The 24,404-nt window shown below is 52.6% G+C and overlaps 1 protein-coding gene across 2 annotated transcripts in view; it reads left to right on the forward strand.

Annotated features, from left to right (window-relative positions):
- Positions 1–24,404, forward strand: part of GRK5 (G protein-coupled receptor kinase 5) — a 217,941-nt gene that overhangs the window by 154,086 nt on the left and 39,451 nt on the right. For both annotated transcript variants that reach the window (XM_086680996.1, XM_086680997.1), the window contains one exon: positions 4,296–4,373. In XM_086680996.1, coding sequence (XP_086537122.1) covers positions 4,296–4,373 — 78 coding nt within the window. The remainder of the gene's footprint in view (positions 1–4,295; positions 4,374–24,404) is intronic.

A 24,404-nucleotide genomic window follows, 5' to 3' on the forward strand; every position in this document is an offset into this window, starting at 1 on the left:
AGCAGAGAAGCAGCAAGGTCAGGGCCCAGCTATCTGAAGGACTGTTCAGTCAGTATCCCGGCAGGAGATGGAAGGCCCACCCACGAGTGAGTGCGGGGCTGCTGATGAAGTGCCAGGCAGGGTGGGGACATCAGTGGCGCTGATGCGGTAAGTCAGGGCCTTTGCCACCTCTAGGTCTGCAGGGACCAGGGAAGGGACGATGCAGGCCAGCATACACCAGCTGGGTCTTTAGAAGTGGGGTCCGGGAACCATGGTGCCCAGGTGGGCAGGTGACTGCCCACCCTGTCGCCTGCCCCACACCAGGGTGGAGAGTGATTCCACAGAGGCACATGGAGACCTCCAGACCACACGGGCAGCACAGGCAAGGCGCCGAGGCCGGTGTGGGTGGAGCTGGGTGTTTCTCCAGAAAGGGCCGTGGTGAGCAGCACTGCCAGCCAAGCACGTCACTTGTCCCTGCCGCGAGGACTGTGGAAAAGTTGACCACATTGGTAATTACAGCAGCCGGAGGTGGCAAGACCTCATAGCATCTCTGACTTCATCTTCTTGTCGGGGCAGGAGAAGGTCTCCCAGGAGGAGGAGGTGACATCTGAAGTTGGTCAGAGGCCGAGAGGGATCCGGCTCAGCCTCCGCTCTTTAAACCAGTGCCGGCTTCTTTGAAAACGTGGCAGGTTCCCTTTTACTGGCTTGCGGGCCTCGCATTTTTAGAAATCATCAGAGGAAAGTGTGTTTTAATAGGCCATATTTTCACCGGCATTTTCTGAGATTGATGATGTAATTAGAGCAGACCAAGAGGATGAAACATTAGGTTTATAAACTAGGATGTGCACAGATGTTTATACTCTTCGGCAGGCACAGATCTGTAAATGATTTTTTTTGCCTTAAACCTAACGTAGTGTTTTGCTCTTTGTGTTATAGCAGCATCTCCTCCACAAAGGCCATTTCTGCATTTGGCATAAATCACAGTGCGAACAGAGGCTCATGAAATGGTGCCTCCCTCCGTTGGATGTACGTCGGGAAGAGAAATGCCCTCCAAGTGGATCGGCATAGGTGCCCTTTGGCACTCTGGCTGTTAGGGTTGAGCTCACAGGTTTCAAATGGGCCTTACAGCAGGGACGACGGCTCGTGTCCCCTCTGGTGAGGGAAGGAGAGAAGACCTATCACCCTCTCTGGGTGGAGGGAACCCCCTTACAGATGGAGGTCACAGGGGCATTCCTCGCATGTAGTTTTCTCTCTTCTCATTGAAGTCTTTGTGTGCCCTTGCCCGAGCCAACGCTAATTGTAAATTTCTAGGCTGTTGGCCCAACCTCTTATTTGCTGCTCATGTTTTCTGGTTTTAGCTGATTTCAGCAGCTTCTGCCCACTACCTGGGCAAGAGTGTTCCCATAGCAGTGGATTCCCGGGTGGTCCCCTGCCTCTGGTGCTGTGATCTGCCTGAGCTCTGCCGGCCAAGCTGAGCCGCCATGGTGCCTTCTCTCTGTCGGAGGCCTCTTGGGGGTCACTGTAGAGACACGGCCTGTCACTCCAGGTGACTTAATCAGTGTGGAAAGCCCAGCTGGAAGCCTTCTGTTGGTTTTCTGCCTCCCAACACAAATGCTCTTCAGGTGGTGGTGACCTGACATGGACTCTCAAAGAAAGGCCTTTTGATCCTGGGCTGGGGATGCCTGTCCCCGCGTGCTCCCGGCTGCCTCCCTGTGGAACTGTGGCGCCCAGCCGCCCAGCCGGGCCTCTGCTGGGAGGCAGCTGACCTGAAAGTGATGTTATTTTTTTAACGTGGGTTTTAGTACCCAGAGCAATAATATTTTCAGCTGGTTATTGAGGCTGATTAATGAGCTTCAAGCCTCCATTTGGTTAAATAGAGCTGCCTTCACAGATGTATTTTGGGACAGTGCAAATCCAGGGTTCTGCATGGGATTGAGTTACCCCGAAAGGTGGTCGGCCATTTGCCCGGGGCCTGGGCCCTGCAAAGCAGTCTGGGTAATTCCCATGGTGCCAGACCACTAGGCGGGTTTTCAGAGCAACAGGACACTGGGTGCTTCTCTCTTCATCCTCGAAAAATGGTGGTCAGTCGTGCTCTAGAATGATGAGCCCCTTTGGAGACATAGTTCCCAGCCCTCTCACATGCTTACTCTATTGTATTTGAACTGGTTATTGGTGTTCTCAGAGCCTCAGTTTCTTCATCTGTAAATTGGGTGAGCCTATAACCTACTCCACACTATGTGTGTCCGGGGGGCGGGGGGAGGGCAGATGTGCACACATGTGTTAGTTTGGGGGGATTGTTGGGGAGCATAGGGGGGACAAAAGCAGGAAAAACTCCAGGGGAAAGAGCCACCGTCTCTCCTTAAATAGTCTCACGAAATCATCAATCAAGTCAATTCAAGAAATGACCAATCCCACGAGACTAGTCTTAATAAAGGTGTGGAGGCACTGGCCTTGGCAGGGACATGCACTGAGACGGGTGGCCCAATGGAAGTCAGGAGGCTTGTGCTCCTGTCCTGGCTCTGCTGTGACCAGCTGTATGATTTTAGGTCAGTCCTTTCCTTCCCTGAGCCTTGGTGTCCAGCTCTGAAAAGTGAGGGAGTCGGATTCCTTCCAGAACCACGATCCCATCGCTCTGTGATCCAAATGATTGAAGTGTTCATATTTCTTCCTTGGTGAAAATCACTGAGTCTTGATTCTCTGTGAGAAGAGAAACGGTAGCACAAGGAAACTCAGCCACGTTGTGGGCAAGTGTGCCAGGCTGCATCCGTGGGCTTTCCAAATGTGCCTGTGCTTTCCCTTGTCCAGGAGGCTCTTCTGGACTGGCCTGGGGGGAAACTGGACCCTAGGCCCTGGGCTGAGGGGTTGCCCTGAACCGCGCCAGGAGGGCTGGGGCGCCTGGCTCCACGGTGTTTCAGTCTGTCTGTGTTGACGTCATTTCCTCTGTCTCTTTTGAAATAGCTGTGCTTTTGGACCGAGGTTGACAAATCCTTGGGTGGTGGATTTTGAAATGGTTGTAAACAATGTGCAATTAGTTCTCTTGTCTAAATGAGAAAGGCAGGCTTACCCAGGCTTCTTGTTAACCGGAGGTCTTTCCTCCTCTTGGCAAAGGCATCAGATGTGAGTGAAGGAGCCCCTTTTGAGGTCAAGGAAAATAAGGTTTGTCTTTTGGAGGTCCACTGACTTGGCCAGCGATCTGGAGTCCTAAATTCCTTGGTGTTGTTGACAAAGAGCTCTGGTGTGGAGGTCGGCTGCTACCTCCCTGAATGACCCTGGGCATGTCTGCTGAACCTCTCCTGCCCTTCACATGCGATTGAAGGGGTATGGCAGTGGCCCCCCCGGCCTCCCATGTCATTATCTGGGCTTTTTTAAGGTTCAGATGAGAACATATGAAAAATCTCTGTGTGTTCATTTTATAAGCTGAAAGCTGCAAAATGTAAGGCATCAATATTAATGTTTTCTCTTGGAAGGCATAATAATGATGGGGTGATAATTATGCAACTGTTCATTGAGCAGTATTTATTTTTTTTTATTTTTTTTTTTGATGTTTATTTATTTTTTAAGAGAGAGAGTGTGAACAAGGGAGGGGCAGAGAGAGAGGGAGACACAGAATCCGAAGCAGGCTCCAGGCTCTCTCTGAGCTGTCAGCACAGAGCCTGACGTGGAGCTCAAACCCACAAGCTGTGAGATCATGACCTGAGCCGAAGTCAGACGCTTAACTGACTGAGCCACCCAGGCGCCCCCATTTGAGCAGTATTATTATGTGCCTGGCTCTGGGCTAAGAACTTTATCACTTTCTGTCTGCACAAGTGCCTTGTAGTAGGTGCTTTTTCTATCTGCATTTTAGAGTTTAAGGAATTTGTCTAAGGTCACGCAGCTGTAAGGTCTGAGTGACCTGAGGGCAGGACAACCTCTCCGGACCTTCCCGTTTGGTGGCTGGTTATTTTCCAGGAGCTTCCTGTGATTTATCGAAGTTGGTGGCTCTCAACCCCTAGCTGCTAGGGGCCCTGCCCTCACAGCTAGAGGGTCTGTCGGTTGGTGTGGGGTGGTCTGTTTGCTCCTGATGATTCTAACGTGCAGCCCGAGAGGAGAGGGCCTGCCCTGAGCACGTGTTCACGGATGGTGCCAAGTAGGCTGGGCTGGACGTCAAGGCTCCTTGGCCAGGTCGGCTCCCCAGTCCAGGCCTCAGCTTCCTGCCCTGTGGAGGAGGGATTAGTCCCTTGACCTCCATGGTGTCTTCTCTGGGGCCGCTGAGGTTGTGTAACCATGAGAAGCTCATGAGCAGTTCTGATACTGTTCTTGTGCTTTTTCTCTTTCAGGCAGAATATGAAGTTACTCCAGATGAAAAACTGGGGGAGAAAGGGAAGGAAATTATGACCAAGTACCTCACCCCAAAGGTAAGAGGCTGCCCCAACCCCACAGCAAGAGGAAAAGGGAGGTCTTTTAGAGGAATTTGGGCCCTGGATCCGTGCCAGGCCATGTGGGGGGCTGTAAAGCACATGTAAAGCACGCACAGCCACGGGGCTGCAGAGACCCCGTATCTCATCCTCCCCCAGCAAGTGCCCAAGACTGGTGAGGCCCAAGGCGGGTGGGCCCGGGTGGGGAGGCCTGCTCGCTGGGGCCCAGTCCCCTCCAGGGACCCCATGCTGGCCATACCCAAGGATTTGTAGCTGGACAGGTGGAGGCCTGGCCCAGCTGGGGTCAGGAGTGCCCAGAAGAAAGGGCACAGCGGGCGTGGTTTGGAGAGGTTGGTGTGGAGGGAAAGGGCCCAGGGGTGGGCAGGAAGGAAATGGGGTGGCAGAGGCGACATTGGGTGAATACATACAGAATGTGGAGGATCCTAAAGTATGTTCTGGGTATACTGATGGGAGAGTATACCCCATCAGTACCTGGCCCTACCTCAGGAGCACCCACACCCCAATGCTGAAGGAATAGTACCAGCCCCTGCGGTCCTGGTGGTCTTGGTTCCCTAGAACCTGTTCCTTCTCACCCCCAGCTTGACAGATAAAGGTGGTCTCCATCTGGTTCAGAACTTGGCCTGGGAGCCTGGGGTTCTGGTGCCATTTTTTCTCCCCACGCAATCCAGTCATGTTCCCTCACTGGGCCTCAGTTTCCGTTTCTTAAACGTGGCCCTCCCTGCCAGACCCACCTTCTAGAGGTCTTAAGAGTCTGAGTTGAGACCTGTACCCACACAGTTTTGGGTGTGTCCTGTACCCTTGTGGGCCAGCAGTGGCTTCCTCCTCCTCTGGGACTGGGCACGCCCTCTGTCCCAGGCTGCTGGTGGACTGGGGCTACCACAGCCTGTGTGACGGGGTCCTGGCTGTTCACCCGTCCACACAGAGTGTGCCAGGGAGTAGCAACACAGGCATGCAGATCAGGAAACGGCTTCACCCCTAGTTTACCATGTGACCTTGGTCCTCCTCTCCCGGGGTCTCAGTGTTCTTTGCTGTAAAATGGGTGAGACCTGACCAGATAATGGCAGAGGGTCCCTGCAAATGGGCTCATCGTGGACTCCGTTCTCTCGGCCTACACTGAATGACACGTGATTCGCAAGATAAGAACCAAACAAGGAGAAAAATGGGAGGTGCTTCAGTCAGAGAGAGAGGGGTGTTGGCAACGAGGCATAGAGACTCCCCGGATGTGACATCTAGCCCCTGATAAAAGACCAGCCCTGCCCCTACCTGCCTGCCGCCTTGGGGGCGCTGCCCCGTGGCTGGTGTCCCTTCGCAGCCGCACCAAAGCAGGATGCAGTTACACTGGTTTTCGGCCGCTGCTCAGGGTGACTCCACTCAGACAGGGAGGGTTGTGGGCAGAACAATCCGGGTCCCGTACGGCTCCTTCAGCACCAGGTGGCCTTCTGACAGCCAGCGACACCCTTGCAAAGGCATCCAGGGTGACCTCAGGGCTTTCTACCCACAGCAGCTCCTTCAGACTTTGAAATCAGGCCTCCTCTCCCCTGCTCATACACTGTCTCTGCGTATTTGTGTAGGTTTTAACTCCGTGACATGAAAGTCCCTTGAAGTGGTACACCCCATCTTGATGTTCTCAGCAAGGGTCCCAGGGGGTCCTTGGCAGCTCTGGTCCCACCTCACACCCTTGCTGCCCTCTCGGGAGTTACGGAGGTCCGGGGGGCCCTGAGCGTGTGCGGTTCCCCCACCGCCAGGGTCTCTCGTACCACACCGAGTCCCGCTCCGGGTGCTCATCTCCAGCATCCGCAGGTGGCTAGGGGGCATCCCTGTGCAGTCTCACACCCAGAGATGTCTCCTGCGTCACTTCCTGCCACTCGTGCCGAGCCCTCACCCCTACTTGTCATTCTCTCGCTGCCTCCCCTTGGGGTCTCTGTGTTTCTGCCTCCTTCTGTCCGCGTGATGGGCAAGTGCTCGCGGTACGTCGGCACATTTCAGAAATGAGAGGATGCAGTTCGTAAAATGCCCCCAGACGCTGAGCGGGGCCGGCTCCCTCTGCACACGGCATGGCCCTGGGCACATGTGGCTGCCCGCTCCGTCCGCGGGGCCCCTGTGCAGCTCTGCCCTGCTTTGTTTCAGACACAGGCCTCTTTGGCGTCTATGGAAGTGCTCAGGTTGAAAGTGGTCAAGAAGGAGACGTGTCTGAGCGGGGTCCCTGTCCACCCACACTTACAGCTGCTGACGTGCGGCTTTTGACCTGGTCACCTCTTGAAACAGCAGGAACGCCTTGGGCATAAGCAGGGCCCAGAGGCCCGGGGAGGTGGGCGAGAGCAACAGCTCACCAGCTGAGCGCCCCCCAGGCGTTGTGTGTGCTGGCTTCCATCTCTGGGACACAAGAGGTGGCCAGGTGGCGGCCAGGGCCCAGGGAGGCGAGTGACATGCTGCGGCCACTCAAACGCTAGAGTCTTCAGCTGCCCTCAGCAAAGGCGGTTTCCGCAGTGCCTGAGCTTTGCCAGTCCGGCTCTGCATCTGCGCCCAGTTTGGGGCTGCCCACCCGCTTGTATTCCCCCAGACATGTGTTGAGGACCCACTGTGTGCAGACACGCTCACCTGATCCCTGCAGCTACCACGTGATGTGATTCTGTTGGCTCCGTCTTATGGTTGAGCCCGGGGAGGTTCAGGAGGGGCTGTCACCGTCCCAGGTCATGCAGCTGGGACTTGAGCCCTTGGTCTTCACCCCGTGGTGCACTGTTTCCCACTCCTGGCCCCTCACTGACCTCCTGCCACCGTGCCCGGGAGCATCTGCGGGCCTGGCTGTGGTCCACAGGGAGGATGAAGTATTCCTCTGCTCGGCCCTGCCAGCTCCTCAGGCCCATCCAAGGGCTGCTGCAGGGGACCGTTTCACTCTCTGCCGACCAGAAGCCTCTGCTGGTGGACCCCATCCCGCCCTCCAGACCTCCCTGCCCCTGCTCAGCGCTGCCTCCATTTCCTGGAGGGATGGGGCCCAGACTCCTCATCAGCTCAGATGGTTTTACAAGTGCCTCAGAGCCTGCCAACATTTTTTCCTTAAGTACTCCTCAATTTAAAGAATTTAAACCACACCATGTGTTATGGCCCAGGGGCCTGGGGGAGGTGGTCGAAGCAGTCCCATGGGGCGACTGTTTTCCTACAATAAATTTCACACTGCCTCCCAGTCCTTCCTGTAGACAATCTCTCAGGAGCCGTTTTCACTTCTCAGTTCTGCAGATGGCCCAGGTGCTGGAGAGCCAGGGGTGAGGCTCCGGCATTGGCCCTCAGGTCTCTGAACAACCCCCAGAGTCATTGTCCCCAAACCCAGACTGTCCTTACCTTGAGCGTGTCTCAGCTCTAAGCAGCAATTCCAAAGGGTAGGCTGAAGGACACTGATCATCTGAGAAGCTCTGTGGGCAACTACATGTGGGCAACACTATCTGCTGCATGTGCCCCTTGTGAAAATTCACCTGGCACGTGAGCATCTCAAAGGCCCTAAGAAGTCCTGCAATAAAGAAACCTGTTTAACCGCAGACAAAGCATTTCCCAAACTTATTTGACCATAAAACCTTCCACCCCCCCGCCGCCCAAATTTTACACCCTGCTGAATACATCTGTGGCTACAGAACACATCCAAGGGGCTTCATGACCTGGTTTCCTTCTGCTTCAAAATGCTTTCTCCTGATACCCCTCCCACAGGCCCCACACTGGGCTTTGGCCCAGTCTCTTCTTGACGACCACATCTCGTTGTCCCTATTCAGGCCATTCCCCACAAGGCCCTTCACCTAGACCCTTACTCTGTTTTTCTCCCTTCCCTGTTCCTCAGCCTGATACCTTGGCTGCACACAGTCCCTTGCCACTGATCAGATGCCATCACACCTACTTGGGCGGTCACCAAGCACACCGCGCTGTGTACTCATGCAAGTACATGAGGTCGGTGCTTCCGTGCCCCGGTGCAGGGGTCCTGAGGAGCCCGCCCTGCAGAGGGTGACACACATCAACAGGTCCGTCAGCGGCAATGTGACGGGAACAGTGGCGGAACTGTGCAAAGGGAAAAGGGAAGACGGGAGGAGGATCTTGAGAAGCTGCCCCTAGACCACCCTGGACAAGCCAGGGAGGCTTCTGGGAGGTGAAGCAGCTGAATCAAATTTTAAGGTGATGAGGAGGAAGGGACCAGGTATGAATGAAAGGAAAGAAGGGTGTTTCATGGGCAAAGGTATAGAGCATCACCTGGGAATGTTTTGCCCCCCAGGGGACAGTTGACAGAGACTGGAGATATTTTTGATTGGCACAACTAGGGGGAGGTGCTACCGGCATCTAACAGGTAGGGGCCAGGGGTCCTGTTGAGCGTCCTACGATGCACGGGACAGCCCCATAACAAAGTATTTTCTGACCCCAAATGTCAGTGGCATTGAGGTTGAGAAACCCTGGTATAGACGTGGGCAAGGGTGTAGTGGGAGTAGAAGGTAGGGGGATGGGGATGCCCTGGGCAGCAGGGCCTGGCAAACCATGCTGAGGAGATTGACACCATCCTGGAGGCAGTGGGAGCCATTTGCGGTTGAGGCTGGTTCCTCTGACCACATGGAGAGCAGGGGATTGGTGGGGGGACTGGAGGCAGAAGACTAGGGAGCTGATGCAGGTGCCACGGGAGTGACTGTGACCCATGCTGGGACATGACAGCACGAGGGTCTTGGGAAATGTTAGCAGGAGGCTAACATCTTGGGGGCGGCCAGGTGTGGGGTGTGAAGGGGAAGGGCAGGAGACCCAGGTGACTCCTGGTTTTCATCTTGAGTCACTGAGTGGGTGCAGCACCCCCAGGAAAGACAGAGGACATGGGACATGGGCAGAGATGGTGGCATCTGTTCTTTGTGGGTGTCCCCTGCACCTGCCAGTGCCGGACTCACGGCTTGCAATCATTGTGAGCTGCTTTGAATGAGACAGCGAGAGGGCCCCGGGAAGCTTCCTTCCGCGAGCCCCTCACCTCGTGTCCCTTGTGTCTTTTCTTGGGGAGCTGCCACTTGGCTGGTTTTTGTTCCCCGGCGTCTGACATGGTGTGTTTGCTAGGAGTCTGGCTGGAAAATCCCTCTCGTTCTAAGTCAGAATTTATGCCTGGAGCTGAATTCTCACTCCCTGTGTGATGACGCCCTTCAAACCCTGGCTTGAAGGCTTCCTTCCTGAGAGGCAAGCCCACTCCTTGGGTACTGCCCAGATCTTGCATCAGTTGGCCAGACATGGCCAGCTTTGCCCTGGGGGCTGTTGGAGACACCAGCCCTGGGTGGGCTTTGGAGTGCACCGAAAGCGGGGCTCTAACACAAAGGCGGCAGAGAGCTGCAAGAAGACCTTCTGGAACCGGGTCGACCTGGGTCGGAGGGCAGACTTGGCCTCTTTCAGCTGCATGGCCTTGGGACAGTTACTAGCCTTCCAGCTGTCAAGTGGGTGGGGTGGTGGCGAGGGTCCCAAATGCCAGCAACTACACAGCCCAGGGGCTGGTCCGTGTTAGACACTTGCTCAGTGGGGGCTAGCGTCTGACTTTCCCCCTCCTCTCTGTGCTTTCAGTACGAGGCTGTTGAATGAGGAAATCACTCAGACGTGAACTCCAGCTGTGGGGTTGGGTGAGGCCAAGGAGGGGTCTGGAGGGCCCCCGGCCACAGAGGCTGGCCAGAGAGGCCAGGCTCGTTAGAAGGCGATACGTTCGTCAGGATGATTAATACTAGCTGCTACAAGAAACAACCCCCAAATCTCAGGGCCTTCCCACAACAGAGATCCTTTCTTTCTTAGGCACAATCTGATTGGGTCTTCAGCTCTCCTGGGTGAAGACCAGGGGTCCTGGCTGCTTTTGTGGCCCCACCATCTTGAAGGTGTTGTCTCATGGTCACTGCCAAAGGGGAGGAGATGAGTGAAGGAAGCGCTCAAGCATGAACTGCCTTGTTAAAGCTCCCCTGGCCAGCAAGGGAGGTTGAAAGATTTGGGGGAGCATACGGAATACGTCTTTCTGCCTACCTTCTCACCCCCCAAACCCCTAAACTGAAAACATTATCTCTGTGGCAGGCTAGTCTCTGATGCTGGTGAGACAGCCATGAACATGGCATGTCCTAGAAATAGTCAAAGGTATGTCAGCTTGGAGAAGCTGGCCCCCGGGGCAGATCAGATGTGTGTGCTGAGCTCTGTAGAGATCCAGGCAGCTCCTCTTCCAGGTACCTGCAGACCAGAGGTGATATAGGTGTTCGGAGTGGTGGGGGGAGGGGCAGGCTTGCTCTGAGCTGGGGTGGACCAGGAAGTAGTTTTAATTATAGTAATAAATAAAAATATGTGATCACGAAAGCATCCATCACTACAGACTTTAAAATATTGGCTTTATGGAGATGTAATTCACATACCATAAAAGTTATCCTTTTAAAGTGTGCAGTTCAGTGGTTTAAAATATTCACAGAGTTGTACCACTATCACCACTATTTGCATCCAGGACATTTTATCACCCCCAATAGAAACTCTACTCATTAGCAGTCATCCCCTGTCTCCCTTTCCTCCCAGCCCCTGGCAAAAACTAATCTACTTCCTGTCTCTGTGGACTTGCCTATTCTGGACATTTCATATAAATGGAGTCATAGAGCGCGTGCCTTTTGTATCTTCTTCTACTTAGTATAATGTTTCAGGGTGTACCCATGTTGTAACGTATTTAAGTACTTCATCCTTTTTCATGGCTGGATAGTATCCCACTGTATGGATAGATCCCATTGTTTTTATCTTGTCACCAATGGATGGACACTTGGTTTGTTTACACTTTGGGGCTGTAACAAAAAACATTGCTGTGAACATTTGTTTACAGGTTTCTTCCTGGACATGTGTTTTCATCCCCCTTGGAGAGATACTTAGGAGTGGAGTAGCGGGTCACAGGGTAACTCGGTGCTTAGTCATGTGAGGAACTGTCGAGAATACTCTGGAAGGGGCTGCGCCATTTTGCATTTCCCCCCCGGCTGTGCATGAGGGTTCCCGTTTCTCTGCATCCTCACCAGCACTTGCCATTTTCCCTCTTTTTAATTTTATTCATCTTAGAGGGTGTGAAATGGTATCTCGTGGTGGTTTTGATTTGCATTTTCCTGATGACTGACGATGCTGAACGCTGTTTCATGTGCTTATCGGCCATTTGTGGATCTGCTTGGGAGAACTGTCTATTCAGACCCTTTGTTCATCTTTAAATTAGGTTGATGATCTTCTTAAAGTTGAGTCCTAAGGCTTCTTTGTATGCTCTGCATACGAGTCATTTATCAGATACGTGATTTGCAAATATTTTCTCCCATCCTGTGAGTGGTGCTTTTACTTTTGTGATAGTGTCCTCTGAAGCACAACGGGTTTTAATTTTGATGAAACTCAGATTCAGTTTTGTTACTTGTTTTTAAATGACTTGCTTTCACTTTGTCTTATCTATCCTTGTCAGAAGGCCTCGGGGTTTGGGGGAGCAGGGTGCATATGGGGACAAATAAATCATAGTGCACGTTAGGCCCATGAATCTGGCTTCCCCTGGAGAAACAAAGCCCCATTGCCAGTTGGGAAAAGCAGGGCCAGGCACGGTCCTTCACGAATACTCAAGAAGTCCCTCTATAGTTCTTAGGCTGTCTGTCTCCAACACTGCAATGCCATCTTACACACCTGCTCTTGGCTCCTTCTATAGCAACTCTCCAAGCTGGGCATTAGTGTACCCATTTTACAGGTCAGGCAGCCAAGGTCGGGGAAAGGAAGAGGCTGGTCTAGAATTGTGGGGGCAGGGCTTCAGGCGAGTCCCCGAGTATCCTGCGTCAGCCATGTTGTTTGTAGGACGTCTCGCCATGATTCATTTTAACTGGGCTCATAAGCAGTTGTGCTGGGCCTCCGTCTCTGAGCTGTGCCAGCCCAGTCACTGAGGCCTGGCAGATGGCACCCAGTTTTGATGTGGGTTTGCTAGGTAGTAAAAGGGGTAGCTCAGACCTGGTAGTGGGTTCTGCTGAAAGGGCCTGGACACCAAGGTGCACTGGTAGGTTGGGTCAGCCTTCTCCTTCTGACATGAGCCGGCCTGGCAGCCTCTGTGGGATGCTGGGAACGCCCAGGGCGGGCAGCTTCTAGAGGGCACTTCTTGCTGGAGGTCTGCCGGCAGGATATTGTTCTCTGGGCCCCACATAGACACATGCCTCTTTGCTTCTATAAACAATGATAGGGTAAAGCAGGGAAGTTTGTTCTCGTTAAGGGGAAGTTACCCATCAGCCTGAGTTTTTGCACAAAAGAAATCTATTCCTAGTGCTGGTGTGGCTCTCCGGAAAACATCCACCTTTTAAAAAGTAAAGAGCTTGAATGAAAGGAAATAATAATTATTCCGAGTTCCTCTTTCTCTGGCCCCTTGTCCCCTGCTCACTTCACTGGCGCCTCCCCCTTCCCGACCCGGGAAGCAGATTAGAAGTCAGCTAGCCCAGGCTGGCTAGCTTCTTGGTGGGGACAGTTCCTCGGCCTTGAGGAGGGCAGTCGGTGGCTTCAGTCCTTGCCCTGAAGAGCACACAGAGCCCCAGTTCTGCCCCTTCCAGCTCTACATCCTTGGAGCCTCAGTCTCCCCATCTGAGTATCATGGCCATCCTTCATTCCTTTCTAAAAAAAATTTTGTTAATGTTTATTATTTATTTATTTATTTATTTATTTATTTATTTATTTTAAAATTTTTTAATGTTTATTTTTGAGAGAGAGAGAGACAGAGACAGAACATGAGCGGGGGAGGGGCAGAGAGAGAAGGAGACACAGAATCTGAAGCAGGCTCCAAGGCTCTGAGCTGTCGCACAGAGCCTGATGTGGGACTCAAACCCACAAACTGTGAGGTCATGACCTGAGCCGAAGTCCGGCGCTTGACTCACTGAACCACCCAGGCACCCTTATTATTTATTCTTTGAGAGAGAGAGAGCGAGCAAGGGAGGGTCAGAGAGAGAGAGAGGGAGACATAGAATCTGAAACAGACTCCAGGCTCTGAGCTGTCAGCACAGAGCCTGATGTGGAGCTTGAACTCATGAACCGTGAGATCATGACCTGAGCTAAAGTTGGACACTTAACTGACTGAGCCACCCAGGCGCCCCCCATCCTTCATTGTTGCTGTACCTTCACAGATTTTGCTGAATCTGCATACCAACCTTACAATTGTTTATAGTTTTTTTTTTTTTCTTTTAAGTTAACTCATGTCTTTCTGTTTAATTTAAAATAAATGAGTTTCGGGGCACCTGACTGGGTCAATCGGTGGAGCATGCAACTCTTGATCTTGAGGTTGTAAGTTCGGGCCCCACGTTGGGTGTAGGGATTACTTAAAAATAAAATCTTTTAAAAAATAAAGTTTCAGAAGAAACTTGTGTTCAGGAACATGCCTGGAAAACCAGTATTTGTTTGTCATACAGAAGGCCAACTGGGAAAGTGGCATTAAATCCTAGCTGCATCCTCTTGTGCCAGCCTAAGGCTCTGAGCCTAAGGCCACCTTTCTCTTTGTTTGGAAGGGAGATTAGTGAGTATGGGAGAGGTGTTAGCAAGATGGTGGCATCACACCGAGACTTTCTTCTTAATGACAGGAGGCTCAAAGGAGAATTGAAAAGGGAATACCTTGTTCACCGAGAGCGATTCGGAGTATTGTGTCCCTGCACCTCCTAAGACCATCTCATCATCTTCGGAAAATGCTGGGCTGGCTAACTGTCAGTTTCCCAGCTGTGATGCATTTTATAAATGCTGGCCTGTTGTTAGGGACAGCATGATCTAGAGCAAGGAGCACTGGACTAGGAGACAGGCTCATTCCCCATCTCCCTTCCTGCAGTCTGTGGTCTGGCGGGGAGCTGGCTTGGAGTCTGCCTAACCATCTAACCAAGCCTTGGTCACCAGGGTAACCCAGGGCATGGGATATGGGGAGCTTGGGCAAATCCCTCCCTTCCGTGTGCCTGCCCCATCCTTCATGGGGTTTGGGCTTCCAGACACTAGCCCCGGACCCAGCATTTCATCTCTGCTAGATTGTTTGGCCCTCATCTGTCTCCCAGCACCTGGAACAGCATCTCTATCCTGTTGTCAATGAATCCAGGGAGCTCGGAGTCCGCCTTCGCTTAAGCCCCTCCTGAGCAGGATGCGGCTGGGCAGCTGGCTGGGCTGGAGGGGCAGCTGGGCCATGCACCCTGGCTTTTCCCGCTTTTTGCCACAGCACTGCAAAAAGACTCCCAGAAGAGGACTGAAAAGGAAACTCAAGAGAGCAACTTCTGGAGTTTTCTCAAGCAGCAGTGGGGAAGTGGAGGCTGGGTCTCTTCCTCTTCCAGTTTTGGGAACAGCAGAGAGTGGAATTCAAAACGAATAAAGGCACATTTGTGCTGCTTACTAGCTATCAGGGGCAAGACAGAAGGGAGCTAGCATGTATTGAGCAACTACTGCATGCCTGGAACTCCATGTCCCTGTTGTACTCAGTCCTCATAACAGCCAGCTGAAAGGAGGAGAAATGAGAGCTCAGAGGGGTTGAGTAATTGCCCAAGAACACCAAGCTTGAGCAGGGTAGGGAATTGAACCCGGGCCTGTGCTCCAAATTCTGTCCTCTTCTCACTCCCCTCACAGCCAGATGCCTCCTCTCCCTGGGCCTCAGTTTCCATCAGTAGCGTGAGGAGGTTGGCCATCCTACTCCACATCCCTGTAGATCTAGGGACGGCTCTCACTCTGTGCCAGACAGGAGTCCAAGGGCTTTAAAGAACTCACTTAATCCTCACATCTACCCCCATGGATTACTGTCTCCATTTCAAAGGTGAAGAGATGAAGACACAGAGAGGTTGAGTAACTCTCTGAAGGTCTCGGGGATGGGGGAAGCTGAGACTTCAGAGTCTGTGCTCTTGACCCTACCCATCCTGCTCTCTTACGATGACCTAATCTGGCTCTTGGGCTCTGCTTAAGTCTCTTCTTGATTGAAGGTTTGTTAACGACCCAGAAGCAGTCACCAGGGAGCTAGGGTGCTGTTTGGAGAACAGCAGGGCCTATGAGGGGTCATTTGAAGTTCACCCCAGTGCCCAGCACAGCACCACTCCCGATGAAGGGCCCCTGCTGCTTAAGCCGCCTTCTTGAATGGAGGCCTGAGCCTCAGAAATGCTGGTACTTTGGGAGAGGAGCTGAGAGCCCATCCTGCAGGATCATTCCTTTAGTTTACACTGAGGGGACAGAGGATACCTCCCGGGGTGGGCCATGGCACCCAGGGGAATCTCAGAGGCCACCTAATCCATGGCCTTGCAAATAGCTTTAGCTAAAGATTCCTAGTATGTAAAGACACAGACCAGCTGCAGTTGAGCGGCCTGGGGGCTGGACTCCCTTTTGCCTCCATCCCCATCCCCTATCTTTTAAAGAACGCTTCGGGGTCGGGGGGCACCTGGGTGGCTCAGTGGTTGAGTGTCCGACTCTTGACTTCAGCTCAGGTCACGGTCTCTTGGTTCATGGGATCGAGCCCTGCGTTGGGCTCTGCATTAACAGCATGGAACCTGCTTGGGATTCTCTCTCTCCCTCTGTCTCTGCTCCTCCCCCACTCATGCTTGCTCGCGCTCTCTCTCTCTCTCTCTCTCAAAATGAGTAAACTTAAAAGAAAATAAAGAACACTACTGGCTTAGTGGAACCCAGCTTTAAGACCAGAACTAAGCCCAACTTCTCATTCCCTACGTGAGGGGACTGAGGCCCAAAGAGGGGCTGCACCCTTCCCCTATAAGTGTCACATGGCTTGGAAGAGGAGACTGGAATGTTCCTTGCCAGGCTTTCCCCAACCCTACGCTGGAAGCTTGGTGAGAAGACACCAGAAGGAACTGACTTCATTTTCCAGTTCCTACTGTCGTTGGCCTGCAGCTGGGCCTGAATTCCCCCGAGGCTCTTATTCTTCTGTGTCTAAATACTGAGACCTTTGCTGCATCCAAGCCAAGCAGAGAAGCTGCTGGTGCCGGAAGTTCCACCATGTAATCATCCGTGTTTTTAAATGGAGACACTTGAAGGGGGAATCGTTAACTCTTTTCTCAGAGTGGATTCTAAGACAGGGGTGGGGGGGCTATGTGAACAAGTAAGGTTAATTTAGTACCGACTGTATGCTATATGCTCTGTACCTCTCTCTTGTCCCACCTTCATGGCAGTCCCGCAGCCTGGATGCACTTGACCCTTCTGTGTTGGGCAGAGGTCTCTCGCTATTGAGAGGGCAGGCTGGGAGAGTTGAACACAGGGACTCCAACAGGTACCTGTATGCAGATATATATATATATATATATATATATATATATATATATATATATATATAAGCGCTATTCAGTCTCCAGAAGGTGGAAAGGACCCACTGCCCGTCAACAGATGAATGGATAAGCAGAACGTGGTCTGTCCACCCAGTGGAGTATTATTCAGCCATAAATAGGAACAAAGTCCTGACATAGGCTACCACATGGGTGAACCTTGAAGACATAATGCAAAGTGAAGGAAGCCAGACATAAAAGGCCACACAGTGTATAATCGCACTTATGTGAAATATCAATATAGGCAGATCTGTCGAGACAGAAATAGATTAGAATTTACCGGGGGCCCATGCGAGGGAGAGATAGGGTATTACTGCATAACGGGGTGATGAGGAAATTTTGGAAAAAGATGGCGGGTGATAGTTGTCATTATAAATACAATTATCACCACTGAGCTGTACTCTTTAAAAATGGTGGAAATGGCCATTTTTATGTTACATATATTTTATAATAAAAGAAAAAGATCAACAACAAAAAAAGTGAAGCTGAGATATAAGCCCAGTCTATCTGATTCAGAGCCTGTGATCTTTCTCCTCCACGGTGCTGTCTTCTCAAAAGTTAACCAGAGATAGGGGCGCCTGGGTGGCTTGGTCGGTTAAGCATCCGACTTCGGCTCAGGTCACAATCTCGCGGTCCGTGAGTTCGAGCCCCGCGTCGGGCTCTGTGCTGACAGCTCAGAGCCTGGAGCCTGTTTCAGATTCTGTGTCTCCCTCTCTCTCTGCCCCTCCCCTGTTCATGCTCTGTCTCTCTCTGTCTCAAAAATAAACGTTTAAAAAAAAAAAAGTTAACCAGAGACAGACTTCGCCCCAAATCAGTGTCCCAGGTGCTACAGGAATGAGCAGGTCTGGGAATACCAGGGTGCTGCCATCTGTAGGCTGTACGTGCTGGCTGCTCTTTCCTGGCCCTTATCCAGCCGCTGGCCCTGAACCCGAGGCTTGGCTTTCACTCTGCCCCGGGTCATTAGCACTGTCTCTTGTCCCAGTCTCCCCGCACAGCACTTTTAACGGCTGTGCATTTGTCCTTCAAAGAGACATACTTATCTTTCTCCCCTAACCTTTCCTGGAAAACAAATTCTCTTTGCCCGCAGCCTGACTTCTTTTCAGCTCCTTCTGACATCCTGGAGGCAAACGTGCCAGCCCGGGCTCCTCACAGCATGCCCGTCTGGGTCCCTTTCCTTTCTCGTGACCCTCCAGGTCAGAAAATTGGATGCTCCTTTGATGCCGATGGAGCCAGCTCCGCTTCCGATCCCCATTCCTGCATGTGTGTATAGTATTTCCTGCCCGGCATTCCTGTCTTTAGAGTGGCTGGAGACAGAGCAGTCAGCCTTAGGGTTCCTGAGGACACCCCCCCCCCCCCACCTCCCCAGATCTGCTCTGGGTGGGCAGCGATGCTGGGCTCTGTGCTGTCTGTTCTCCGCTGACTGTGTAGCCTGACGGTCCCCTCCCCGTCCCTGGGCCTTGGGCAGAGAAATGACATCATGGGGGATAGGGGGTGGGGGGTTTCGGTTAAATTCCCTGGATCTTTGGAAATTCCTGCCCCTCCTTCACTCCCAAGCCCCACGGAATGAAATCTTCACTGGAGAAATACCTTCCAAGGCCAAGATCTTTCCAACACAATTTCAGACTGAAGCCGGTTTGGAAGCCGGGGAACGGGAGGGTGTTTTGGAAGATGGAAAGTTGGCTTGCTGTGCCCGTGCCTCTCACGCACAAGGAATGAGGGACACTCCCTGCCCTGAGCGTCCTGCACTCCAGCCCCTTCGGACCAGAGCACCACTCATGAGTTACCTGCATGCGGCTGCACTGACCCAGAGGACAGGGGGCTGGATTCAAACAACTCGCCAGGAAAAGTCACGCTTCTCTGGGTCCCGACAGCCAGTGTGTGCGGCCTGCGGGTAAACAGCACATCCTCCCCCATCCAATGCTTTGCGCCCACAGGTCATGGCCGGGGATTATCAAATTGACAGAGCCCGGCTGGCCCCTCACTCCACGTCCAGACACGTTTCATTCTGTTAATTATCGCCTCTTGCTTTTGACGTAAAGAGTCAAGGCCTGGGTCAGGGTCACTCATGTATTTTCCTCTTTCTCATTAAAATTGCCCAGCTCTCGGGGCCCCTGGCTAAATTCTGCCGATGTTTAAAAATGTCCTGTCTCTCTCTCTCTCCGTGACCCCTAAAAATCCTTCCTCCCGATTTCTGCAAAGCCACTTGAACAGCAAAGGAAATACAGGTCAAGCCCCTTTAAGCCCCAATCTGCTTTTCCATTTTTGAAGGGTTGTGGCCGTTTCTCAAGGGCTATGTTTCTCCACTTTGCTGACCCAGGAGACGTGACACCTTGTGACTTGGGGCGTCCAGGTCAGCAGGGCCACTGTCCGAAAGGGTGGGAAGCCCGTTCAGAGGCAGCAGGCTTGCTCAGAGCACTTCCGGGCCTCACAGCCCTTCACTCAGTTGGTGACCTCTGTGAGTCTGCTGTTTGGGGTCCTCAAAGACAATGCTGCCATCTTAAATTTGTTCAGAAATTTTTGCCACGGGACAAGAATTGATTTTGTTTTTAAGCTTTTTTTATTTTTGAGAGAGAGAGAGAGAGAGAGAGAGAGCACATGCGAGCCCGAGATGGGGAGGGGCAGAGAGAGAGAGAGGGAAAGAGAATTCTAAGCAGGCTTCATGCTCTCAGTGCAGAGCCTGATGCAGAGCTCGATCGCACAAACCATGAGATCATGACCTGAGCCGAAATCAAGAGTCAGATGCTTAACTGACTGAGCCACCCAGGCGCCCAAGAATGGATTCTTCTAGAGCGCTGGGCTTCTCACAATACTTCAGTGTGCAAATGCCAGGACCTAAAAGCAGGAAAGGTCCTCCTCCTCATTGCTTAACCAAGCCCCCTGCATCCTCGGGGCCTTAGACCTCACTGGTGATCAGCCTTGAAGCCACTTGTATCCTGATGATACTGCCTCTCTGAGCTCTTCTCCTGGGGGCTGAGAGGCTGCACCACACTCTTAGTCTCTTAGCCATCCTTAGTCCCCAGCAGTCTTGAACTGCTTCCTGCCATTGGCCGAGTAAGTTGGTCTATGAGGTCCTTGGGGTGCAACTCATGACCTGAGCTCCGAACGGACACTCAGGGAACCTATGTGGCTGATGGACTAATTCAGCTCAGACTCCAGCAGGAGAGGTGGGGAGCTCCTTGCTTCTGACTGTTCACAAGCACCTCCTCAGCTCTGCTTCCAAAGACAGCTCTCATCCCTTGCAGTGTCCTCCTGGCCTGGTGGGGTAACCAGCTCTCTCCAGACTCACCCCCAAAGTGGTACAAGAGACTGTTCCTCGGGGGCGCCTGGGTGGCTCAGTCGGTTGAGTGTCTGACTTCAGCTCAGGTCACACACTCCGTGAGTTTGAGCCCTGCGTCGGGCTCTGTGCCGACAGCTTGGAGCCTGGAGCCTGCTTCGTATTCTGTGTCTCCCCCTCTCTCTGCCCCTCCCCTGCTCATGCTCTGCCTCTCTCTGTCTCAGAAATAAATAAAAACATTAAAAAAATTTTTTTAAATAAATAAATAAAGAGACTGTCACTCAAAGAATGAAGGAGATGGCCAGGGTGGTCCCGTGTATCTGCATCATAATGGGATCGTGGGCCTTACAGAGGATGCCAGGCTACTTCTCAACAATGTCAGGGTATTGCCTTCTGAACCTTCTCCCCTTTCCACGAGAAGCTCCAGGGAGCCCCGTGAGCTCCTCAGACTCTGGGTCTTTGGCTGTTCACCGTGGAAAGACAAAGGTGAAGATCGGTCTCCTGAAGACTTGGTAGCAGACAAAAGGTGGACTCCTGGGTGTGTCTCCAGGGAAGGCCCCTGGGAGACAAAGTGCTGTCCATTGGAGACGAGGGAAGATCCAGGTGTTTGTGGGGACTGAAGCTGAAATAACTTGGAGATGGTCCTCATTCCAAAAAGGAAGAGAAGATGAGGTGCAAAAGCATTTCCTGAGAATGAGAAAAGAAATCACAACAAATGACTGGAGCCTCGGAGACTCGGGCCCTTTTTATCCAAGATCTCAGTTTACCCGAGGTGAGTGAAGTGAGTATCTCAGTGCCTGTGCAGAAACGCTTCCCTCCCACCTAGAGCTCTCGGTGGCTCCCAGGACAGCAAGCAAAGGGCTCCACAGCTTAAGCTTTCTCTGCTTCAGGGAATCGCTTCTGACTGGAGACTGTGCGCATCCTGAGGGGAAGCGGTGAGCTCCCTTAGAACTCAAAAGGGGCACAATGGGACTTGTCGTTTTTTGGCTTCTACCCCCGGGACCTCTGGCCACCGGCTGCCTGTCCAGCCTGTGTCTCTGCCCAGTGGGGCTACATCTGGCACGGTGCTCGGGCCTTAAAGCCCACCAATCAGGCTGACCACGTGGACCCTCGGGGAGGCGTTGGGGACGGTTCAGCTGAGAGCTGGAGGGTCCAGACATCAAGCCTTGAGTGGAGGGAGCCACAGCCCCACGGCGCTTTGCTCACGAGCATTTGTCTGGGCTGATTTATTTCTTCCCCCCGGTGGCCAAGAAAACAAAACCCTGACTTTGTCCTTCGGTTCTATTCTCATTTGGGGCTCGCGGATTGTGTCTGCTTCCCGGCCGTGGTCAGAGGGAGGAACTGCTCGACAGTGGCTTTTGCACAAGGCACTGAAGGTTTTGATTAAAAAGGTGGAATAGTGGTGCTTTTTCTTCCTGCCAGCCAGACCTCACATCCACCCTCGAGTGAGGAAACTCTCTGTCCAAGGCTGCCGTTCAGGAAACTCCCTCCTTTGTCTTCTTGGTCGAGATTGTACAAGCAGGTTTCGTTTCAAGCCAGGATTTGGGGTTAAAAGGAGCCCTGCCCCACCCGCCTCCTGCCAGTCCTGGTCCCCATCCCTACAGTCAGGGGGGCTGGTCTGAGTTCGCAGAGCTTAGAAGCAGCCGACTTGAGAGGTGGCGGGGAAGGAAACGCAAGGAGAGAGGAAAGGTCTGGTGGCTCGGGTCTTGTTTGGGGGGTCCTCCCTGCCCTACCGCCTCATTTTACGCGTCGTGAACTCGTCCGGGTTATTGGCAGCAAGCGGCAGATGCCTAACTCCCAGTTGCTCAAACAAAGGAGGAATTTATGGGGAGGGTGGGGATATGATGAAATGAAACCGGAGGGAGACACAGCTGTGCTTGGGCCGAGGGACCCGGGCACCGGGATCTGCCCCCGAGGGCAGCTCCAGGTTCTCCCCCAAGCCTCCAGCCCACAGTTTCTGCCTGAGGCGGGCGCTCCCAACCAGTTGTAACTAAGAACATCTCGAAGAACTACGGCCTGGTTGTCACAAAGGCAGGGTAGACCAGATGACCTCATAAGGGTATTACTACTTCTTCTTTTCTTTTTTTTTAATTAAAAAAGAATTTTTTTTAATGTTTATTTACCTTTGAGAGAAAGAGACAGAGCACGAGCAGGGGAGAAGTAGAGAGAGAGGGAGGCACAGAATCCGAAGCAGGCTCCAGGCTCTGAGCTATCAGCACAGGGGCTTGAAGTCACGAGCCGTGAGATCATGACCTGAGTCCGAAGTCTGATGCTTAACCGACTGAGCCACCCAGGCGCCCCTTATGAGGGTACTTCTGATGGACAAGACAGCGTTGCTCTCTGCTTCCCTCTTCCCTGCTATAAATGTGAATGTACACACACACGTTTATTCAACAGATACATTGAGTACTATTGTGTGCCATCATCAGTTCATTTCAGCAGAGCAAAGCAGAGAGATAAACAGGTTTTGGAGGCAGCCAGGCCTGGATTTGAGTCTCAGGCCCACCTTTTGCCAACTGTTCCGTCTAGGAGCATGTAGGGGGTACTAGATGCCCATCTAGTATTCTGATTCTGGTAAGACAGGAATGACCAACTTCCCTGCCCTTCAAAGAGCTGTCTGTGGCTCGGTTTCCATGTCTACAACCCCGGAACAACAAGCCCCACCAAATGGCATTGTTCTGGGGAGCAACAGAAGTATAAATCTGTGGGAAAACTCACACCGAGGGGCCGTACCTACCAGGCCGGCTTCCCTTGCAGGCGCCCACACCGCCTCTGGCCCTGGCCCTGCTGGAGGCCTGGCTCCTACCCCTGCCCCCGCCCACAGCCAGGCCCTGGCAGCTCTGTGCGCAGGGCTTCCCGAGGCTGACGCAGATCCCCTCGGGAAGGTCAAGGGGTGGCCAGGGTACGGCTGTGGGCGCACCCTTCCCCTGTTCCCTTCCTGGAGGAGAAATGGGAAATGGGGGTCGCCCCCCAAGAAACAGCTGTCTGCACCCTGGAATGGGCCAGACAGGCAAACCTCTAAGCAGCCCTTTCTGGAAGGCAGGGGGCCCTCCAGATGCCCTTTCCCACTCAGCTTTTCCTGAAAGCGGAGCCTGTCCACACTGGGAAATTGCAAATAGTTTACATGGGGAATGTCAGCTGCCCACATATGAAAATATACACATCATTAAGCCCTAAGTGCTTGCGTCTGGAGATAGAGCGGACAGTCTCCTGGGCTGACCTTTTGTTCACTGATGCAACCACTGCTAATGAGCACGGAGCTCCTCGGTGGGATGTTTTCATATGTTGAAGCAAAGCATATGTTGGCTATTAGCCTGTGTGTGTGTGTGTGTGTGTGCATGCACGCGTGTGCGCACACACACACACACACACACACACATGAGCACGTGTTTGTGTGGTACGTACAACACTGTACAAATAGTGTTTACCCAAACATTCAGAGTCCACTTTATCTCATTATCTAGCCCCCATGGACCTCTAAGACCAAAGTCACATCCTTCTCATAATGGCATTCTTGGAGGACATGGTGGTGTTTAGGAATAAGGCTCTTTGACCAGATTACCTGGCTTTGAATCCTGTCTTTGCTCCCATGCTAGCTGTGTGACTTTGGATGAGTTATTTAACTTCTCTGAGCCTATTTATGCATCTGTAAAATGGAGATTGTAATAATTAAAACCTACCTTGAGGGAATTTAGAACGATAACCCCATGTAAAGCTTCTAGGACTTAACATATAGTAGGTGCTCGGGAAATAGCAGTGGTGATGATGGTGACACTTCTTACTGGGAGCTGGGATTGGGTGGAAGATCTCTCCTGCTCAGAAAATCAACTTGGATGAGGTTGTATTGGAAGTGGGTCCTGAAGACTGGGTGGAATTTGGACATGTCCTGATGGGACAGGAAAGGCTTCTTCCAAGGGAATGAGCAAAGGTCCAGCAGTTAGAAAGCTAGAGCTTGCCCAGGAAGCGATGCATATGGGGTGAGCATCCATGAGCCAAAGGCAGGAAGGGGAAGCAGGTCAAGAAGAGCGTTTGGGTTCAGGACCAAGAAGGCAGTGGGCTCTGTCCTGTGGAGTGGAGACCATCTCTCCTGTGTGGTATGGAAAAACTCCCTTGGGGGCCATTGTGTCAATGCTGGAGCAAGCGGTAGCAGGTTCGAGAAGAGAATTCTTGAATGCAGGGCAGTGAGGTGGGGGATGGGGAGGAGGGGTGGGTGAGAGAGATTCCAGGGCTGGCATTGCTGTATGTGCATGTCCCCTCTGTGAGGTGCGGGACAAGCTGGATCTCAGTGGGTCCAACGAGACCAAAGCTATGCCCTTCCCCTAGAGCTGGCTCAGGACACCTGGTTTAGAGCCAGTGCAGCTCAGATCCACTCAGGCCGCTCAGATCTGCCATAGAGGACCTCCAGGTGTTACTGCTGGCTGTACCATGGGCCACAGTATGACCTTGGAGGGGTCTCCTTCCTTCTTGGTC

This window comes from Puma concolor, chromosome D2, assembly GCF_028749965.1.
Source record: "Puma concolor isolate L17-30 chromosome D2, mPumCon1.1.hap2, whole genome shotgun sequence".
Lineage (NCBI taxonomy): Eukaryota > Metazoa > Chordata > Mammalia > Carnivora > Felidae > Puma > Puma concolor.